Source organism: Hyperolius riggenbachi, chromosome 3 (genome assembly GCF_040937935.1).
Source record: "Hyperolius riggenbachi isolate aHypRig1 chromosome 3, aHypRig1.pri, whole genome shotgun sequence".
In the NCBI taxonomy this organism is placed as follows: Eukaryota; Metazoa; Chordata; class Amphibia; order Anura; family Hyperoliidae; genus Hyperolius; species Hyperolius riggenbachi.
Window position 1 is genome coordinate 281,238,989 of NC_090648.1, and position 23,378 is coordinate 281,262,366.

The following is a 23,378-nucleotide window of genomic DNA, read 5'->3' on the forward strand; positions in this document are numbered from 1 at the left end:
CACCTAGGTTTAGTGGGCAAAAACCAGGGAAAAAATATACTAAACCTGGTGCATCTATAGTCCAGGAGTGTCTTGTAGATGTTCTCCCCCAGTTGATGCCCCCTTCTGTCCCCAGGTGTCCCATTCCATCATCCCAGGTGTTCCATTCTGTCCCCAGGTCCGCCCTTCCGTCCTTCCAGGTGTCCCCCTGATCTATTCAGGCTGTATTTCAATCTTAGATGTTGACAAAGTTTGAAATGCAGGAAATTATATCCCTAACATCATAAAACTAGAAGAAACCTAGAACTATACCACAATGACAAGAGAGCAGACCATACAGCAGCACTATAAAAATGCCCTAAAGAGCAGACATTTGTAATCGACCTTGCTGACTGAGCACTGGCTATTTCTCCTTGTCCCAACTTCCCTCGTCTGTGCCCCCACTTCCTTTCTCTCTGTCCCCACTACTAATACCAGCTTGTGTAAGTGTATAGCTGACAGATAGCTGACCTCTTCTCCCTGGCAGATTCTTACCACTCCACCAGCGCCTGCGGGGATAGCCGACCTCTTCACCGCCGCACTTGCTGCTTTGGTGACTACGGCTTGTACTGACACATCATCAGTACAAGCCAACACTAGAGCGAGAAATGCGGCGATGAAGAGGCTGGCTATCCCCGCGGGCGCTGCTAGAGAGGTAAGAGCCTGTCGGGGAGAAGAGGTCAGCTATACACTTACACAAGCTGGTATTTCTAGCGGGGGCACAGATGAGGGAAGTTGGGACGCGGGGGAGGGAAGCAGGTAGACAATGGAACGGGAAACACGGAGGGAAGCAAAGGCATAGGAGAGAGCAGCACACAGGAAGGGAATCCTCGATGTGGCGGCTGTTCGTATCTGCGGGTGTTCTGAAGTAGGGGATTCCCTGCCTTTGCTGTGTAAGACTCTTTCACCCCATTTTTTTGGTTGAAAAAGTGCGTCTTATACGGCAGAAAATACGGTAAATGTTTAATGTTAAAGTGAAAGTATCCACTTCTTGTGGTAGAACTCCATTTCCAAAAATACTAGGAAGTTACGTGACAGTGGAGTTTACTTCATCCAGTGAGAAGCGACTGGCACAGGACCGTAGGAAGCCACAGCATAGAATCTATGCTGCATCAAGGTTAGAGAGAGAGAGACGCAGGTGCGGTGTAGATTCTACTGCGGTTCTGAACTGGATACTTGACATTTGTCTAATAAAGTTCTTCTAACAGGAGGGGAAATCTTCTCATACATGTATGTGGCCTGTCCATGGCACTGTGCTACTTGCATTTCTTATAAGATGACCTGTACTGTTGTGTGTTGTTGGTTCCTGTTGGTGCATGCTGACGTGGAGGAAAGTACTGCTTAAAGCTTTCCTGTGGTAAAACTGGCATAGTCCGTCATGACAGACTCTGTTAAAATGGATTGGGGGGGTGTCACAGGGTTAAAGGATACCCGAAGTGACATGTTGAGATAGACATGTGTATGTACAGTGCCTAGCACACAAATAACTATGATGTTCCTTTTTTTTCTCTGCCTGAAAGAGTTAAATATCAGGTATGCAAGTGGCTGACTCAGTCCTGACTCAGACAGGAAGTGACTACAGTGTGACCCTTACTGATAAGAAATTCCAACTATAAAACACTTTCCTAGCAGAAAATGGCTTCTGAGAGCAAGAAAGAGGTAAAAAGGGGAATTTCTTATCAGTGAGGGTCACCCTGTAGTCACTTCCTGTCTGAGTCAGGACTGAGTCAGCCATTTACATACCTGATATTTAACTCTTTGAGACAGAGAAAGAAAAAAAGGAACACAGCGTAGTTATTTGTGTGCTTGGCACTGTACATACGCATGTCTATATCATCATGTCACCTGTCACTTCGGGTATCCTTTAAATATGTATCTGTACTGGCATCATCCCTCCAGGCAGGTGATAGCCCCACCCCCCTCCGATTTGGGCCCAGGCAGTCTTTTTTAAAACTGACCACCAAGGCTCTGGCCACACCAACCTGCATGGCCACGGCCACCGCTAGCTTGGCAGCCACAGCCTGACTGGTGACTGCCATGCTGAGGACAGTCTTTTGAAACATGGCTGCACTGCTGAGGAGGGTGGTTACCTGTAACCTGAAGATGTCTGATCAGGTGAGTGTTTAGCCCTAACGCCCACTAATCCATCATCATTTAGACAGAGCCTGTTATGACCTGCTCTGTCATTTTTGCCTAAAGTACTCTTCAAAGTGTACCTGAGATGTTTAATGTAGCAGATTCCTCCAGCCCCATGCCAGCTGTGGGCTCCACTGCCATCTTCCTGGACCCTTCTGTTCCTCTGCTGCATCCTCTGGTGTATTCCCAAGTCATGGCCAGTCTTGCTTCACCGCACATGCGCGGTCTGGCCTCACTTGCGCCCCTGTTGCGGGAGGGTATAAGCCTGTGCAGTTAGTACTATACAGGTGTATAATGGCCCGGGCCATATCAGTGCGACTGGGACATGAGCTTGCGTGGCAAATCATGCCTAGAACAGCTGAACGAAGAAAGTAGGTCCGCTTCAATGTCTCCAGATTATGATTAAGGACCAAACCAGGTCCGAAACATGTCAGCTTTGTGTATGTCCTGCTGCTTTGTGATTACTCCCTAATAAATTCTGGAAACATTGAAGCGGACCCGCTTTATTCATTCAGCTTGTATACTGGCCCAGGCCACCTAGGTCCATCTCTGTCTACCGCCTGAGTGTAGAGGTATATCCATCCTGTGTTCCTATGCCTAGAAAAGCCTTTATGGGGCCTGGAGGAAGCCCCAGGTAAGTATAAAAGTCCCTACATTAAATGTATCCGGTTTTCTAGAGAGATGCTAATCTTGTAGTTCTGGTTACTCTGCATCTGTGATAATCTTCATCCGTGCAAACCTTCATCAAGCTTGCCCTCCCCATCTCTCTTTCTCTCTAGATCACGCGTGCTCTCACCCACCCACCTCTTTGCTGCTTCTTTTTTTACTCACTCTAAACTGTCTCACCTTTTTTTGCTGCCTCATGTCCTGTCTTGCTCTGTTTGCCTCCCCCTCTTATTTGTGTCACTCTTTTTCGCCTTTTCCTGTTACTATTTCTAACCTTCCTATTGTTAGACCTGCTGCATTTTCTATCCTTATTCCCTTTGTATCTGAATAGGAATAGTTAACTTTATTTTTAGTAAAATCGTTGTAAAAATTCTTGCCTGTGCGGAGCATGCAGATATGTGCATAGTCTAACTTAGTTTGGTGCTGATATGAAATGTAATATAAAAAGCTACTGTCAGTACTGTTAGTAATAACTTTTGTTATTGCAAGCAGAAACCTATTCAGCTTATTGTAGGCTGTTGCGATGTGTTCCTATAGAAAACTATTCAGAGAGTCTGAACAATCTCTTCAGTGAACAGCTGCCTTTCTGATGGTTTTAATCACTTCAAACCACTCTTCATTTTACTTTGCAGATCAATAAGCAGCAATTACAGACGATAAGGGAGCGATTCCAAGCTTTCCTTAAAGGCGATACCCAAATAGCAGCTGATGAGGCTTTCATCAATGCAGTGAAAAGTTACTATGAGGTAAGTGGTCTGACCTTTCATGCTACTGTGACTTTCCAAATTCAAGAAGGAAAAACGCTAAACAAAAAGTACCATGTAATTGCTAACTTATTTATAATCTACTCTGCAAGGCTGGAACAAAATTGTTTTTCAGCCTGCACATAAGTACACTATATAGAAATGGTTGCATAGTGACTTTCTAAATGGTATGTAATGTATCAGTAAAATTCCTGTGCACTACTCCTTCCTAGGGTTCCTTCCCTGCAGCAACTGCCTGCCTCTCTGCACAGGATAATTGGCTGTGGAGCAGCTTTCAAATCATGCCCGGAGTATTCCTCATCACTGGCTGACATCTGAGGTAGTTCATGTGCGGTGCACCTCTCAAAGGTGGGGGAGTGAAGCTCAGGGTGCTGCATGAGGGTGGGTGGAGTGAAGCACAGGGTGCCGTACGAGGGTGGGTGGAGTGAAGCACAGGGTGCCGTACGAGGGTGGGTGGAGTGAAGCGCAGGGTGCCGCACGAGGGTGGGTGGAGTGAAGCGCAGGGTGCCGCACGAGGGTGGGTGGAGTGAAGCGCAGGGTGCCGCACGAGGGTGGGTGGAGTGAAGCGCAGGGTGCCGCACGAGGGTGGGTGGAGTGAAGCGCAGGGTGCCGCACGAGGGTGGGTGGAGTGAAGCGCAGGGTGCCGCACGAGGGTGGGTGGAGTGAAGCGCAGGGTGCCGCACGAGGGTGGGTGGGGGTGAAGCGCAGGGTGCCGCACGAGGGTGGGTGGGGGTGAAGCGCAGGGTGCCGCACGAGGGTGGGTGGGGTGAAGCGCAGGGTGCCGCACGAGGGTGGGTGGGGTGGAGCGCAGGGTGCCGCACGAGGGTGGGTGGGGTGGAGCGCAGGGTGCCGCACGAGGGTGGGTGGGGTGGAGCGCAGGGTGCCGCACGAGGGTGGGTGGGGTGGAGCGCAGGGTGCCGCACGAGGGTGGGTGGGGTGGAGCGCAGGGTGCCGCACGAGGGTGGGTGGGGTGGAGCGCAGGGTGCCGCACGAGGGTGGGTGGGGTGGAGTGAAGCGCAGGGTGCCGCACGAGGGTGGGTGGGGTGGAGTGAAGCGCAGGGTGCCGCACGAGGGTGGGTGGGGTGGAGTGAAGCGCAGGGTGCCGCACGAGGGTGGGTGGGGTGGAGTGAAGCGCAGGGTGCCGCACGAGGGTGGGGTGGGGTGGAGTGAAGCGCAGGGTGCCGCACGAGGGTGGGTGGGGTGGGGTGGGGTGGAGTGAAGCGCAGGGTGCCGCACGAGGGTGGGTGGGGTGGGGTGGAGTGAAGCGCAGGGTGCCGCACGAGGGTGGGTGGGGTGGGGTGGAGCGCAGGGTGCCGCACGAGGGTGGGTGGGGTGGAGGGAAGCGCAGGGTGCCGCACGAGAGTAAAGTACATAAACAACTGAAACAAAGATCTAAAAGCAGTTTAGCAGCAAACGTTGTGAAAACTAATATTTTTGGCCAGGATTGTACTGCTTCCCAGTCAACCTGTGTTCATATATTTTTATAGAAAAATTGAAGGTTGGTACTCCAGTTTATGCATAAATAGAATTTATTACTGGTTTACATAAATCCAACATTTTTGGGGAACCAAGTACCACTTTATCAAGGTCAGAATTCAAAAACTGTGCTTGATGGAGAATGCATGCATGATATGTCAGGCAGTAGCAGCTAGAGAGATTATTATACGGCTGCACATATTGCCCCATTTTTACTGTGCCTGCTTTAATGATTCCCCATAGTCCCTCCATTGTACTGCTAACTGCATACTGACCATTTTATTACAGTGTTCTCCCATTGAACCCCCAACACTATAGTGCTCCCCATGTTTCCCCCATTTATTATAGTGGCTGTACATTGTGTCCCAATAAGTATCATGCTCCCCAATAGCACCCTCTGTGCTGCTACCAACAATATATTGCTCATCTATAATGCCTTCTTTTACATGGTACCCCAACCCTATTATGATAGTGTTCCTTCCATTGCTGTTATTATTGTGCTCCCTTAGTGCAGCTTTGCCAGGTGCCTCCATCTGCCCAGTGCAAAATACAAGTTGTGAAATAGCATACTAGGTGGCTAAATGCCGGATCAGTGAATAATGGCGCACAGCGCCTATGCATAAAAATGGCGCCGCATTAAAAAGATATGCTTATCGCTATTTATCGTTAGTACTGCATAATAATGGCGCACAGGGAAAAAAGAAGAAAAACGGCACACACTAACGTTATTTATCAATAGTGCCGTTCATTTGCCAAACAGCAGACGTTATTGCGCACAGTAACGTTATTTATCAATAGCGCCCTACATAAGCCAAACTGCAGACGTTATTTAACTGCAAAACGGTGAATGGATTTAATGTAACACTGTCAAGGTTAGGGTTAGGCACCACTGGGGGGGGGGTCGTGGGGTTAGGCACCATCAGGGGGTCTTAGGGTTAGGCGCCACCAGGGGGGTCTTAGGGTTAGGCACCACCAGGGGGGTGGTTAGGGTTAGGCACCACCAAGGGGGTTTAGGGGTTAGGGATAGGTACAGAGAGGGTTCTGTGTGTTAACGCTAAATAACGATAAGGCTTTAACGCTAAATAACAATAAGGCTTTAACGTTAAATAACAATAAGCGGCAAATGGATTAGCGGCAACACCGTGCGCCATTATTCACAGGCGCCATTTTCAGATGGATCCGCTAAATGCAACCCGCACAGCAGCAGCACTTCTCCTTAGTAACACTGACCCGATAGTCCATGTGAAGCATGATAATCCGCCTAGTGCGACAACTGATGACTTTGAGCAATGCTGGGAAAAGACTGGATGTAATCAAGCATCCATATTCACTTGCAGCCAGCATGCGAAAATGGAGGGTGATCATAGAGCACCCTACAAACAAAAAGCACAAACAGTGGGAATACAGATGTCACAGAAATAGGTTATATCAAGCGGTGTAGCAACGGAATATTCACAAGGGAGGATTGTAGCCGGGTAACCAAGCCCTGCAGACAGATAGAGATGTACAAACCCAACTCCACTCAGGTATTCAGACAAGCTGAACACGGTTGCACTCTTGGAGAAGAAAGGACTAGAATGGTCCTAATGTGGTAGACACATTAGGGGCCAACCAGATCACCCCTTCTAAAGTAGGGTGAGTAACACAAAGGGGGAAAGCGGCTTTGGATAAAACTATGTTAAAAACAAATGTAAAAGTTTACCTCAATGACAATTCGTGCAACGGCAACATTTATTATGCACTGGCAGCGCTTTTCATGGGTCTATGCCCATTTCCTCAGGCCAAATAAAATTGCCAAAGAAGCTAGTGAGCCAGGAGAAAGGGGCCTCTATGACTCAAATACTTCTCTGGCACTCTTCCACTACAAAGATTTGGTAAAATTAGATGAAAAAGATTGTATCATTTGTAGCCACCTTTAGATTTCTTAATCACTATCCGACACGTTCATAGGCACACACTCACTGCTTCTAACCCTCTCCCCCGCCGCCTCTATCCAACATTATTAATGTTTATTGTAGAAAGAACATAGGGAATTTCTCATGCCACAAATCTTGTAGGTTGAATTTTATTTGTAACTTACTCTAATGGAATGTTGGCTAGCTGAGTATGGTTTAAATTGGAATGTTAAGTCTCACAAAACAGATCTTTCTGTGTCTACCACTCTGAGAACTATGGAATTTTCCAGTAAAGATCAGAGCATTGTCTTGTGGCTTACTGGAAAAACAGACAAAACAAACATGCTAGACCACAATTCCCCCAGGCTGTAGTACATAACCTATACAGACAATAACCTATCCAGGCAATACAGTCAACCGTTTCATGTTGTGTAAGTACAGTCAATGCCCTGGTCATGTCACCTGCAGACAAATGGCAAGTGTTCTGTCTCAGAAGGATAACTGTAGGATTTATAGACAGCTGCTTTCTTGTGTTTGGTTGTTTCACATTCCTGCTACATAGCAGCTTACCATGGCCATTGCTAGAATTATTCTATTAGAAGAGGTAGATGAGAAATGCACCCAATATAACTAAATAACCAGCCCATCCTTTGTCTTTTAATTTCAAACGATGCCTCTTTTAAAAATGACCTAGATTCCCTGAAACTACACAAAATGGCACAGGGAAATTTGGGCGTGCCATGCGCTGCCACAGGTTGTAATGTGAATTATGGCTATAGCGATGCTTAGACAGTAATTTGGGCACCATTTCTTTAAAAACGGTGTAATTCAGCTGCCAGCTATTGCTGGCAGCCAAATGATGCCATACTCCCTGAGTGCATGGTGGCCTGGAGGGGTAATAACTTGTACCACTGGGACTTTTTTGCAGGAGCAGTGTGAGCCATTTTTGGGTTTCACCCTGCGCCCAAATGTCCCCATGCCGTTTTTGCACGTATGCTGGATTCACAATACCATCTGGTAGGGTGGCTTCAATTGTGGCTCCAATTACCCATCCTATTGCTGTTCCCTATTTGCCAAATAACTGAACCAAAATAATCCATTTAGGACCATAACAGATTGTGTATCAATGGCAGCGATCCCAAAATTGCAGTACTGTTGCAAAAACAACGCTATACAGGCCACTCTCTCTATTACAAAAAACAACAATGTTTTTTCATCTCCTCATGTTATTTTAATGCACTTTGCTACAAATTGCTGATCATTCATCTTAATGCTGCTAAAACCGTAAACAAAAAGTCCATGATCCACTGCTCAGAATCTGTAAAGAACGGTCATCTTCTCAATAAAAGCAACACCACCAGCACACCCTAAATCGTGGTCACTCACCAAATCCACTGACCATATCAAATGATCATATGTGCTTAATGTTACTCCAATGCCTGTCGGCCTCAAAGGGACTCGTATTACATTGTTGCAAAGGAGTTCTCCTAATTAGCATGCGGACCATGCAAAATGAGGTCTCAAGTTAGTGTGATAACGTATTTAAAAATGGTTTATTCCTCAATAAAACATGCTTCATCTCACACAGTTTCAATGCTTGTCCATTACAGGCACACTAAAAAAAGCACTAGTGTGTAAGAGCAGCACAGAAATTTTCCTCACAATGACTGAGCTATGCATACCACCTCCGGTGCCTCTGCTCTCCCCACTGTCTCACAAGCATTAGCTGTACCTGACTGCTTTTGTCCCGCTTGCCTTTACTGACCTGGCAAGTCACGTAGGATGAAAACGGTCAGGTACAGCTGTTTGATTTTTCTTTTTTCAATAAAAATGATTGCTCATGTAGAAACCTGTGATGCAATTTTGTTTTCCGATCCAGAAAAATAAATCTATTTTCAATAATTAACTGTAGCTCTTGGTGGAGAATTCTGCTTGATTTCTCAAGAAAAAGAAACAGTGTATGGTGAAGTACCGTATATCTCCGTTTTAATGCCTGTTCTGGTAGCCAGAACATGAAGACCGTTTACACATCCTTCAAGAGGTTCATTTTCTTGCCTGTCTATTCGTGACAGCTGTAATGCAACCCATTCTACTAGCAAACAGAGCTGAGGGACAAACTGCTCTGGGACTGTTCCGATGTTACGCGCGCACAATCTTTGTGGGTTTTTCTAGTACTATCACTTTTGGCATTGGGCCAACATAAGTCAATCACAAACTCCACTTCTGCTAAATGCAATTGGCAGAAAAAGCTTAACTTTTATTAGAATGCCCTAAAATAGTTCCCCAATGAACAATATTGGTGCTTCAGTCGTTAATTTGTGATTGCCCTTTTTCTTTCATCCAGCCTTTTGTGTTTTGCGTGTTCTGGTGTGTTATACTTGTATTTTTCTTAGTTATTCTCACGTTTATTAGTCTTTTTAGCCACTTTGTAGAATGAGCAAGAAAGAATAACCTAGGCGCTGTATTGTTCAACAAATGATTCATTTGTGCTTTTCTGCAGAAATTGTCTGCAATCCAAGGACGCGTTGTGGAGTTTTAAAATCTTTTTTGTATATACCATACAGTACTGTAATGAAAAAGAATGTGTTTGCATAATGTTTCACTTGTAGTTCTTTGTTTTTCACATAAGACAATGTCATTTATTACAAGGCTTTTCAGGACACCACAGAGCAAATCAAATGCATTCATTTATGTTTTCGAAAGAAAATATTCATGAACATAGAATAAACTGCTTCAATAAAAGTAAGCTCCCTGTGGTTTGAAATTTATCATGAACTGTAAAGAAAGAAGAAGCCCATACAAAATTCTAAGTAGTAAAAAAAAAAAAAACCTGTGCCGCCAAGAGCATGCCCGATCGATGATGTGACCAATTGTGGGCCAAAATTAGTCGCATGTGTCGATCAGACATGCTGCAAGATGTCCGGCAATTGTGGTGGAACGGGAGTGGTGGTAATGGCGAGCGATTATCTGGACGAGTGACGAAACTCCTAGATCTGTTCCCCCTAATGTAAAATGTGCCCCCCTGGTGCCCAGTGCAGTATACTATATCTGTCTGTGTCTGCTGCTGGTTGTGGGCTGTGTCCGCAATCCACATACACAGACCCCCTGTGGTTGCCAAAATAATGTGGGCGCGTGTGACGTCACACACATGCCCATAAATACGGCGTCAACCACATGGGGAGCATGCATGTGGATTGCAGGCGGAGCCCGCAGCCAGTGGCAGACATGGACAGGTAAAGTATACTGCATGGAGGGGGTTTCACATTTTACATTAGGTGGACAGTGGGCAGAGTGGCGGATGTTGCGTCACAAGGCCGGTTTTCGAGAGATTTCATGCTGAAATCAATCGGGAATAGGCCTTCAGTGTATCGGCAGCCAACAGATCTTTCACTTATCAGACTTGATCAGAGAGAGATCTGTCTCTTGGTTAATCTGCCAATACATTGCCTGATGTATGGGCACCTTAAGAGTTAAACTGGCCATACAATGGTCGATGTAACCATCACTATCTGATCAGAGAGGACTATCTGAAGCCCTCCACACACGACACACAGATTTCAACATGAAATTCTATGCTTACTCCCTGTCCGGTCCCTAGGTCTCCCAGTAATCTCCCCCTGGTCCTTGCATAGTGTAGGGACAGCAGAACTACTCTCACTTGTCCACCGGTGTCTTCTCTTCTCTTCTCCTCTGCACTGGTGCTTTTCCCTGGGGAGCTGTGTGTCCCGAGACTACATGCTAAATGCCAAGCTCTAGGGGTACAATGGCACATACCTTAGGTGACCACTAGAGGTCTCTAGTATTTGGCCTCTAGTGTTGAGTGTTGACACTGTTGAGTCACGTGACTCTTGGCTCCCTGGTTCGAAAAGACCGGGAGAAGCATTAGTGGTGGCGGGGAGACAAGGGATGAAGTGCCAGCGGACAGATGAGTAGCTCCATTGCTGCGTTGCTTTGCCAAAATCAAATGCTACTAGTGATGTGCATTTGACCTGCTGCTGATTGAGCAAAATCCACCATCCCGCTTGATCAACCGAATCTATTGATAAATCAACAAGTGTACAGCCTCCTTTAGTGTTGTACGCACCTACAGCAAAATGTGTCTTTAATCTATCGACACAAACTGGACATGTATACGTATCCAGTTTGTGTGTCTGTCCAGCAAACGGGGCGTACAGGTGCGCCCTGTCAATCAGTGGCGGATGCACATCCTCGCCCCGTTCGTTCAGGGCGGGACTTTCTTGGCAGGGAGTGGTGAACGGGAACATGTGATCCCAAAGCCAATCAAAGTGCCTGTAAATGAATAAGCATGGCTCCAATCAGCCTGTGGGGTGAAGTGGTTAATACTGCGTGCAGGAAACAATAGGCTTTACAAAATATCCAACAACAGATTTACAACTACTGCAGGGAAAACTGACCCAGGCAATTACGTAGTAAGCCAGGATGGGTGGGAGTGCCACCACCAAATGGAGATTAAGTGTAGAGATAAAATCTAGAAAGGTAAGCGCACAATAGTGTATAACAATGGCATATATGAGACTAAGAAGGAATATTCATACTTGAATGTTGGAGTGGATAGGCTGTAAAGCTGTCTAGAAGACAGATTTGGTCACTTTGTACTACAGAGTCAGGTGCAGTTGGTGTCCACTGGCTTTAGAAATGCATTTTTACATGCAATACTGTAACCGCATCCTTTTCCAGTTACTAAGGGCTCTTTCACACTAGGAGCTGATCCGTGCATTTTGACTACGTATTTGTCTATTTGACTATCATGTTACCTTTCACATTAGACAAAGCATTCCAGAGCGTTACATTGTAACGCATCTGCGAGCTTTTTATCATCCAGCGCTGGTGTTTTCCAGTCGGGTGAATTAGAACTAGCGCTGCCGATCAGCATCGAACCTCAGATTCTTGACGTCACTCTATAGGTTATAACGAATGCAGAAAATCGGGTTTGTGCGCACATTATCTAATGTGAAAGAGCCCTCAGTATGTAATGAATATGATTTGCAAGTTTATTATTTTACGTCATTTATTTATACACAAAACCTTTCACGAGAGTTTAGCTACATACTTAACAGGAAATTTAAAATGCTTTTCAACATATTTCTTTTATTCAATATGCAAAAAAGAATTTACAAATATTCTTTTTCTTCTTATTTGAAATAGGTTTTCTTGCGAAGTGATCGAGTTGCCAGAATGGTACATAGTGGAGGATGTTCCTCTAATGACTTTAGAGAAGTTTTTAAGAAGAACATTGAAAAACGTGTACGGAGTTTGCCTGAAATTGATGGATTAAGCAAAGAAACCGTTCTAAGCTCTTGGATTGCTAAATATGATGCCATCTATAGAGGGGAAGAGGACCTCCGTAAACAGCCTAACAGAATGGCACTGAGTGCTGTCTCCGAACTTATACTTAGCAAAGAACAACTTTATGAAATGTTTCAACAGATCTTAGGAATTAAAAAATTAGAACACCAGTTACTGTATAATGCTTGTCAGGTAAGTGGTTATAGTTTCGGTGTACGCTGCATTATCCTGGTTTCACCCTGTATTTTTCCTTCTGTATTTTTGCAAATCTGGATAAGTATAACACAGTAAGATTATTAAGATGGTTACCCACAGGAAGAGTTTGTCAGGATAGACGATTGTGGAGCAATCTTGCCTTGTATGATATCTAAATGTGACGCCTGTGATCCTGGTGTCTGCTGCAAAAAGTAGCATGACAGGATGGACCGTTTTCTTCTATTTACTGTTTAATCTTCCTCATGTAATGTCACTCGTAAAAGTGTGAAATGTTGCAGAGTAGTAGACAATAGATTTGCATGTTCAGAGTAGGGTCAAGATTTTGTATTCCTTTAAAAGTGATATTGTACCGGTAATTATAATCACATATCATCAAAATTACATAAAGGACACTCTGATCAATAATGTTATACATTTCTATAACTAATAACATTTAAAAATCAAAGGGCACTCCAGAGTCACTGCAACTTGTATTAGATACAAACTTATCCACAGGTTCTCAGTCTATCATCATCCATATACAGTCACAGTTTACAATTAGTCTAGTTACAATGGTATTCAAATTATTTACTTGTATTGATCAATCCAGCTCCAGTAAATTCACCTAGTACAACTCTGTGGTTCAAGCCCAATCCACATCCCTCACCAGTTTCACTTCAGCGAGAGCTGTGTTATCACATGACAGTGAGAGCTGTGTTATCACATGACTGTGAAACAATCGATACCCACCACTGTTGTAGCACTCAAATCTGCTCACCATTGTAATGGCTGTTTTTTTTTTTTTCTTTTTTATTAATGAAACTGCACATTAACAGCTGCCAGCCATGTGATAGACATCTCATTGCACAGCACTTCTCTCATTGATGTCAGCTACTGTCCTCCATCCAGCCTGCTCATTTATGTAGTCACTAGTGTAAAGGCCTACCCACCCGGACTACAGCCACGGCTATAACTCACTTCACTGGCAGTCTCGGCTGTAACTTACATTGTTGTGTAGGGATCGTGCTACCCAGAAGCTTCCAGCGGGAAGACGGAGGCTGGTCCCTCCCTTCCTACCACCATCCAATCAGTGAGGCTCTGGCACAATGAAAGAGAGAGAGAGGCAGCCAATGGAACACACCCACACAAAACCCGGCTAGTTCAAGCAGCCTGCAAGAGTGAGGCAGCCTAGTCCAGGAGGAGAACACAGTCAAGATTCATCTGTCATTGTTCCCTCAGTCCTGACTCCCCAGCAGCCAAGTAACATTAGCTTACTTTGCTAGATGGGAATAGAAGGGGAAACGAGCTGGCTGCCATGCTTGAGCTGGGGAGAGACACAGGCAGGTAGGCACGCTGCCTCAGTGACAGTCTGTCACTCAGCATGCACTGATCTGCTCTGGTTGCTTCTGAACCATAGGTGAAAAAGTGCTGATCTCTGATGGATAAATCCCCTCTCCTGCCTGCCTGTCCCTCCCCCCCCCTCCAGCTGGCAGCAGGATTTGGCAAGCCACTCTGCTTATCCCTTTCTATAAGCTTGGGTCTGTGTCTTCCCACCCCACTCCCTTGTACTGCTGCTGACCTGACTGTTTATGTACTGTCTCCCCAGTCACAGTTCATTGCTCCCACTTCTACAATTACAGAAGCACATTGCTTGAGGCCTTGACCTGAACACCATATATTTTAGCATCAGAGAGATTTTATACTTACCTGGGGCTTCCTCCAGCCATATAAGCACCGCTGTGTCCCTCGCTGTCCTCCCGGGTGGCTCCGTTCGGCCACAATCAACCCCGGTAATCTGGCTCGGTTGCGCAAGTCGGGCTTTTCTGCGCAATGGCGGATGTTTATGGGGCTGGAGGAAGCCCCAGGTAAGTATAACATCTTTCTGATTCCTGCTCTTGGGTTCACTTTAAGACGCTTACACACTAGCTACTAATGTCACCCATTGGGGTTTAGGACTTGATCCCCTTGGGTGACTTCTCTTGGCCAGGCTGCACAGATGCGTGTCAGCTGAGTAGCTTATGACGCGCTGTGTTGCTATGCGGGAGGGTGACAGAAGGGACGTTCAGCAGTGCACTTGATTTCTTCCCATCCGTTCTGCCGGGCCTTGGAAAAAATGTTTTGCATCAAAGTGGTCCTCGGGCCCAGAAAGGTTAGGGACCCCTGCTGTAGAGGCAATAGGGAAAGTTTGAGACGGATTACTCAAGCAGAGGCCAGCACGTACTGTAGCTTGTTTACTTTTAGTATAAACGCAGTGTAACAGCTTATACTGTACTTACTGCAGTTGGCATACCTGTAAATAAAGAGAAAAATTGAACATTTTGCATTATTGATTAGGACCTCATTTTAAGTTATTTGAAGCACGTGTACTAACTAGTAAGCTACCACTAACACAAAGGTGTTACTCCAACCCAAAAAATTTTTTTTGTAACCTAGACATGAACATACACCATACATACTCATGGATAAGCTAAAAAAAATGAGTTACCCTGTCAGCTTATATGTGAGTCACTCAGAGTGGGAGCTTGTAGAATGGGCATGATCATGGAACCAGCAGTGGAGTGTATGGATCATGCAGCAATTATCCTACACTTGCCAGCTGCCTCCCCACAGGCGATATCTCCAAACACAGCACCAGAACTAACACACTGCTCCACAAGCCAACAGGCACAGGTATTTTTGGGAACAGCTCTCACCATGTTACGAGGGATAAGGGGCACGGACACTGTGTTGGATCACTGCTGCATGAGCCCCACAGACTGTGGCTATGGGGAGGTAAGCTGCCTACTCAGAGCATATCAGGCTTTGGTCAGGGGTAGCCTACTTAGAGCACATCTGGCTATGGGGAGGTGGTTACCCAATACCATGGGGCACATCTAGATATTGGGAGTAAAGCTGCCTAGTGCTCTGAGCACTTCTAGCTATTCAAACCAGGAAGGCAGATGCCTTATGCTGGGTACACACTATGAGATTTTCTGGCCGATTTACTGTCAGATCGATTATTTCCAACATGTCCGATTTGCTTTCCGATCGATTTCCTATTAAAGTCGGAAATCGATCGTAAAATGCTCGGAAATCGATCAGAAAGCAAATCGGACGTTGGAAATAATCGATATTATTTATACTGTGTGTGTGTGGGGGGGGGGGGCACTATACTGTGGAGGGGGCTTATACACAAGTCAATTACTTTTTCCTGGTGTCTGAGGGATAAGTGAGCACTTTAGCTTATAAGCGAGTATATACGGTATAGTCCAAAAATTAATTCCTATAGTAAATACAATGTGCAGGTCTTAAAACTCTTTCTCTAGCTAAACATTCATTACTTTTTGTCTGGATCACTGCTAGAACTGCTGGTCACATGGTAATGTACTTTCCATGCTATACAATCTCTGCATGTGTAGCAGTATAATTTTATAAACTGAACATTTCAGTGAAAATTGATTTAACAAAGAATTAAACTCTGCTGTGAATTGTAACAAAACTGTACAAACCCCGAATGCATTTCTTTTAGCAAAATGTAAATAGCTTGAACACTTAGGAATATTTCAAATAACTTCTGACCAGCAAAGTAAAGTATTATTATGTTGTGTACTCCCACATCCTAAATTTTCATCTTTACATTTTAAAAGCAAATACCGTGAGTCATATTTGGAAAATTTGATGTTGATTACTTGTTTTAAAATCATGCTTGTTTATACTTTTTAGCTCTGATGAGTGCATTTTACTGGCTGCTTTGATGTTCTGTTTCTCCCCATAGTCTCTAGGAGCTGGCTGCTGGAACCATTCCCCTTTTTTAATTAAGGACACCCCACTTAATACACTCAAATGAGAATGGGTTGAGTGTCCTGATTGGGTGTGGCAAGGAGATACAAAGTGCAGGGGCAGCATGACAGAAGGTTCTATCTCCAAAGGGTTTGAGATGGACTCTGGGGGTGACCAAGTTATTAGATACTTTTGATCTAAGATTGTGGGAGGTGGGAGGCAGTTGTTACAAATTCTTCAGGTATCCAGGGTCCACATTGTGCAAAGATTTGAGTCAATAAGCCAGTTTTAAATACAATTATCCAATTTTTGAGTATCCAGTGGCGCAAGCAAAGAATGGGAGTTATGTGGCATTGGTGGGGTTTGTTTGTTTACCTTGCGGTGGTATACTGTACTAGTTGCAGGTCTTTGTTTGGAAGGTCTGTATAGAGAGCATTGCAAAAGTCCAGCTGTGATGTGAGACATGGCATTTGAAAGGCCCGAGCATGTGTATGTTTGTGTTGAGATATTGGAGTAGAGAAAATGACCCCCTTTTTTCCTTCCCCTTAGCTAGCACCTATTACATTTGGCATAACTTTTATACTTATTTATTATAAAATAAACATACCCTTTTTATGAAGATCAAGTGGTCGGCGGTAATAAGTAACAAAAAAAGAGAGTGCATTCAGCTTGCTAATAAAGGTGAATTTTTTTTGTTTTGTTCTCAGCTTGACATGTAAAACGCCCCCCAAAAATTCTTAGAGGGCTTCATCAACACCCAGAAGGAGCAGAGTGGGGGAGGGGGGGGGGGGCACCAGTAAAGACATTCTCTAGGGGAGCATGTCTCGAAACATGACGGTCTGAGGTTTTTTTTGTATATGGCAGCATGGAAAACTCTTGTAGAAGGCTTTTCTTGTGACATGCTGGTATCTTGTGATTTTGACTTCGAGTCAAAATTTTCCTTAATTTCAATTTGATCATAATAATTATGGATTCCATTGCAAGTCCGATTATGAGTCTTATTTGCACATAATTATGGATGAAAATGTTACATTAAAGGAAATGTTTGAGCAAATAAAAAAAAAAATCTATTTACCCGGGGCTTCCTCCAGCCCCTTCCAGACAACATGTCCCACACGCAGTTCCGCTCTCAGCCGCTAGCCTGGGGTCCCCGCTGGTCTGGCCCGGCGGTTGAGAGCGGAGTTGCGGCGTGGGACATGTCAGCTTCAAGGGGCTGGAGGAAGCCCGGGTAAGTAGATTTTTTTTTTTTTTATTTGCTCGAATATTCCCTTTAATTCCACTTGCATTGTACAATATTTTTATTATTCCTACATACCTACATACATAAATACATAAAAGTATTTAAAAAAAAAAAATTGGGGGGTCAGAGTGTGAGAAATAAAATGACGTGGGCTTCCCCCCTCCTGAGCCTTTTTAACCCTTTGTCTCCCATGCAAGCAGGGATAGCCAGAATGCAGAGGTCAAGCCATTTGGGGCTCCACACCCTGAGCTATAGCCAAGCCTCCCCCTCTCCCCCAGAGCCCTTGTCCAATCTATGGACAAGGGGCTCATCTCTTACTCCTGGTGTCCAGGAGAATGCTCTGTGGGGGGGGGGGGGGGTGGCATCTGCCCCCTCCCCAGGTGAAATGAGTATAAGGGTACATAGTACCCCTTACCCATTTCCACAAAGGGTAGATTGAAATAAAAATAATCACCCAAAAATTATTTTAATGTATTTAATTAACCCTTTAATTGTTCGCACGTCAACATCGTTGCAAAATGATCCCACACCAATATCCTCTCGTTAAGTTAATTGCGCACCCGCCACTAAGCTAAGAGGCCAGGCCTCCACATTCTGGTTATCCCAGCCTGCATGGGGGGCAAGAGATTAAAGAGGCTCAGGAGGTGGGGACCCCACATCTTTTTTTTTTTTTTTTTTTTTTTTTTTTTTTCCTTCTCTCTCTCTCTCTCTCTCTCTCTCTCTCTCTCTCTCTCTCTCTCCAAAAAAATAGGTATATAAAGGCCATATGTCCATTGACATTTCATTATAAACATTACTCAAAGTACTCGAAATTGCTGACTCATAATGGAATCATAATTAAAATTTCGAGTATTTGCAAGACCAATTTCGTGTAAATCCATAATCCGCTGTTTTAATTGCGATCAATTACAAATGTCCATTTTTGATTTGAAGATCTGTTATCTGGCCAAAAAATGATGCTATCCATAATTTTGACCTCATAATGTGCACCACTAGTAATATTGCCACTATTTAGAAAATTAACCCCATGGTGGAAGTCTCTGGCAGCAACCTGAAATTACCTGGGTCCTTAGACAATTACTAGATAATAAGTTAAAGGGACAGCAAAAGTTTCTTCTTGAGTGACCTTGTTCTTGCAAATATCTCTGGTAACATGGCATTCTGTTGTCACTGGGTAGTTTCTGGTAAGGAAAGCAACACTCAATGGCGTAGCTAAGGAGCTGTGGGCCCCGATGCAAGTTTTACAATGGGGCCCCCCAAGCACTCTGTACATAACAATTGATACGGCGCACCAAAACCTGCCAATGGCAACCACAGTGTCAGAGGTACAAGAAGGGGATGGGGAGCAGTTTGTTAATAATTACTACTATTCAAAGTATCTATAGAAGTGATTATTACCAGCACAGGACCAATAGAAAGCTGATACTGCAGTTGATGAAATCCTCTGGCCCAAGGGCCCCGATGCGGTCGTAACCTCTGCAACCCCTATTGCTATGCCCCTGATGCTACAGTCACAGTTACAGAAATGTAAAGTGTGAAACGAAGTAATTTTTGCTTCCAAATCGCCTCTGATAAAAACCAGTGGCTGATAATAGATATTCTTATAGCTCTACCCAAACCTACATCACACCCAAAAACCACCACTACGGAACGGAACGGATCATTTGGCTGCCCATATTTAAGTATAAGTAAATACCATCTATAACCAGATATGCCCGATATAAATAGTGGAGATAGTTAGGCAGATTTTGCAGTAGTGGTAATGGGACACATCTCAAGTACCCCCGAATAGTTTTTATTGGTAGGGTGCAGCTATTCTGACATGAGGACAGTCAGTGACTTGGCTATGTACTCTGTAAAGTGCTGCAGAAGATGTCAGAGCTGCACTCACCTAAAGGAGTATTAGGAACACCTGTTCAATTTCTCATTAATGCAATTATCTAATCAACCAATCAAATGACAGCTGCTTCAATGTAATTAAGGGGGGTCCTGGTAAAGACCATCTCCTGAACTCCAAACTGAATGTCAGAATGGGGAAGAAAGGTGATTTAAAGAGACTCTGAAAGGGGTCTTCACCCCCAAATCCCCCATGCAAAATCCACGACTTTCTTCGTCGTGGATTTTGCTCTTCCTGGAGGCAGAGCTATGAGCTGTAGCACCGCACAGATCTCCGCCTCTACCCCGCCCCTCTCTGTGAAGGAAAAGTGAGAGGGGCGGGGAGAGACGGCGATCAGCTGGGATTGACGCGCTGAGAGGCAGAGCTACTGGCATTAGCTCTGCCTCAAGCAGGAAATGCTCCCCGGACCTAGAAGAGGGGATTTGGGGGATAAAGACCCCTCGTTTTGCCGCAGAATAGCAACGTTTTAGCACTATGTAAGGTGCTTTACACGAATCAACTCCTAGCTCACTCGCTTCAGAGTCTCTTTAACCTGCCTGGCGCTATGGACGAGCTCAGCTCGTCCATTACCGCTGGAGGCTGCCTCTCAGGCCCTGCTGGGCCGATTTTCATCAAATAAAAAGGAGCACACGCAGCCGGCACTTTGCCAGCCGTGTGTGCTACCTGATCGCCGCCGCAGCGCGACGATGCGCCGCGTGCAGCGGCGAAAGAAGGTCCCCCCCAGCCGCCCGAGCCCAGCGCAGCCGGACCAAACAGTTCCGGCCAGCGCTAAGGGCTGGATCAGAGGCGGCTGACGTCCATGACGTCACTCCGCTCGTCGCCATGGCGACGAGGAAAGCAAAACAAGAAGGGCCGCTCATCGCGACCTTTCTTGTTACTTCTGATTGCCGGAGGCATTAGGAGCGCCCTCTAGTGGGCTTTCATGCAGCCAACTTTCAGTTGGCTGCATGCAATAGTTTTTTTTTTTATCAATAGAACGCCAGGCTGGTTAAGCAATTTTGAGCGTGGTATGGTTGTTGGTGCCAGATGGGCCGGTCTGAGTATTTCACAGTCTGCTCAGTTACTGGGATTTTCACACACAACCATTTCCAGGGTTTACAAAGAATGGTGTGAAAAGGGAAAAACATGTCGATGCTAGAGGTCAGAGAAGAATGGACTGACTGATTCAAGCTGATAGAAGAGCAACATTGACTGAAATAACCACTCGTTACAACCGAGGTATGCAGCAAAGCATTTGTGAAGCCACAACACGCAAAACCTTGAGGCGGATGGGCTACAACAGCAGAAGACCACATCGGGTACCACTCATCTCCACTACCAATACGAAAAATAGGCTACAATTTGCACAAGCTCACCAAAATTGCACAGTTAAAGACTGGGAAATTGTTGCCTGGTCTGAGTCTTGATAGAGTCAGAATTTGGCGTAAACAGAATGAGAACATGGATCCATCATGCGTTGTTACCACTGTGCAGGCTGGTGGTGGTGATGTAATGGTGTGGGGGATGTTTTCTTGGCACACTTTAGGCCCCTTAGTGCCAATGGGCATCGTTTAAATGCCACGGGCTACCTGAGCATTGTTTCGAACCATGTCCATCCCTTCATGATCACCATGTACTCATCCTCTGATGGCTACTTCCAGCAGGATAATGCACCATGTCAAAAAGCTCAAATCATTTCAAATTGGTTTCTTGAACATGACAAATTGACAATGAGTTCACTGTACTAAAATGGCCCCCACAGTCACCAGATCTCAACTCGATAGAGAATCTTTGGGATGTGATGGAATGGGAGCTTTGTGCCCAGGATGTGCATCCCACAAATCTCCATCAACTGCAAGATGCTATCCTATAAATATGGGCCGACATTTCTAAAGAATGCTTTCAGCACCTTGCAATAAGGTAGAAGGTGCGCTGGACTTAATGGGTACAAATTATTATTTATATTTAAAAGGTCGTTTTTATTGTAATACATTTTCAATAAATTTTCAATTGATACATATAGTGCAAATGAGTTTTCAATGATTTCATACTATATCTCACACTTATATATACAGTCATCCATACATACATCCAAACACACAAGGAGCGTGCTGGTTCCCCTTAAAAATGTAGGGTTATCCTATAAAAAATAATCATAAACAATTTGGCTAAAAAAAAACCCTATGGGGAAGTAAAAAACATGTGAACTCCGTGGCGCTTAGTGAACTGTTAGTTCCTTAGTGTTCAGAACAGGTATAAGGTTGTGGGCAGCATAGAATCCTTACCACATCCCGCCGCAGATAGTATGTATATAGCGTACTTATTTGGCAGATCTCACCACGTATTTTGATCCTGGGGAGTCCTTAGCCCTGGGCACCTCCTTCAACCCGGGAAGTTTCTTTAAAGTGTCCGATGTTCTCCGGAGATGTAACACGCAGTGCCGCTCAAGCGGTTAGCTGCTCTGCTCCGGGCGTTTGCTACACAGTCGGCTCGGATAAGCGACTTCCGGCTCCTCGTCCTCAGAGCGTGGCGTCACTTCCCAGTGCGCCTCAGCTCAATGCTGTAATGACTTCCTTGCGTTCCACCACTTTTCAATTTCTCCGTAAGTCACAATTGGTGAGTGACTGGTGATAAAGGCAAAAGAGTCACTCTGTACTCGTGTGCGGCGCCTCTACAAAGTTACAGAAAGCAGCTTGATTGACATGTTTCGACGGCTCGGCCGTCTTCAGAATCTAGAGGATAATTTGGAAGTCGCCATCTTTATATAGTAATACTCATCACTAAGCTCCTCCCTCTCCGGTCGCATTAAAGTGGCTCTCCGTCCAGTACTTCCACACTATTAAATGGTACATTAATTCCATACTATACTTCACAGAGTTTTGTTCAGAAAGGATTTTCTATTATTCTAATCACAATTCAAATTCTTCAGAATCCTAATCAATAAAAAAGCATATATATATATAAATCAATTTTCGATTTTCGATTATTTTTCTCCCGATTTTTTTTCTCAAGATTTTAGATCCTTATAAAAAAAACTAGGGGTTCCAGCAGCTCCCTGGGAAACCAGAACGCTCATATTATCAGAGAATAAAAATATATATAAGCAAATTATTTTATCTTTTATTTTTTTATTTTTTATTTTTCATATATATAGAGAATATATTTATGACAGGATAGGGGAACTAGAGGTTCATATTGTTATCATAAGAAAAGGAAAATATATAAGTGTTTACTATACTTGGATCTAATTAAATTCCCCCTAGGAGTATGGCAGCAGCCGATCAACGACACAATCTCTGGGACTTCAGAGACCAACAGATTGGGAGAATTGGTGCATTTTTTAACCAACAAAACCATGATGAAAGGGAGGGTGTATACTGGGAAGATATGGTCTATAGCTTTAGATCTCTTGAAAAATTACTGATCAAAGAGACCAAGAACCAGTGATCCAGTGTGTTTACTATGCTTTCAGTACCTTGTTGAATCAATGCCACGTAGAGTTAAGGCAGTTCTGAAGGCGAAAGGGGGTCAAACACCGTATTAGTATGATGTTTCTAATAATCCTTTAGGTGAGTGTATATAAATACATAACAATAATATGGTAGGGCATTAGACTGACTCTGGTAGGATTAGATTGTGAGCTCCTCTGAGGACAGTCAGTGACATGACTATGTACTCTGTAAAGTGCTGCAGAAGATGCCAGTGCTATATAAATATATAATATAGTACAGATTAGATTGCTGCAGCCTACAGAAGATGGCTGAGCTATATAAATACATACAAATAGAATAGTAGGATATTAGACTAGGACTATGGTAGGATTAGACTGTGAGCTCATCTGAGGACAGTCACTAACATGACTATGTACTCTGTAAAGTGCTGCAGAAGATGTCAGTGCTATATAAATACATAATAATAATAATAATCATAATAATAATATGGTAGGACATTAGACTATGGCTATGGTAGGATTAGATTGGGAGCTCCTCTGAGGACAGTCAGTGACATGACTATGTACTCTGTAATGTGCTGCAGAAGATGCCAGT

At 44.5% G+C, this 23,378-nt stretch overlaps 1 protein-coding gene across 1 annotated transcript in view; it reads left to right on the plus strand.

The window, feature by feature from the left end:
* CADPS2 (calcium dependent secretion activator 2) overlaps nucleotides 1-23,378 on the plus strand; it is a 506,020-nt gene that overhangs the window by 68,792 nt on the left and 413,850 nt on the right. The window contains exons 2-3 of the mRNA XM_068276393.1: nucleotides 3,453-3,566; nucleotides 12,122-12,454. Coding sequence (XP_068132494.1) covers nucleotides 3,453-3,566; nucleotides 12,122-12,454 — 447 coding nt within the window. The remainder of the gene's footprint in view (nucleotides 1-3,452; nucleotides 3,567-12,121; nucleotides 12,455-23,378) is intronic.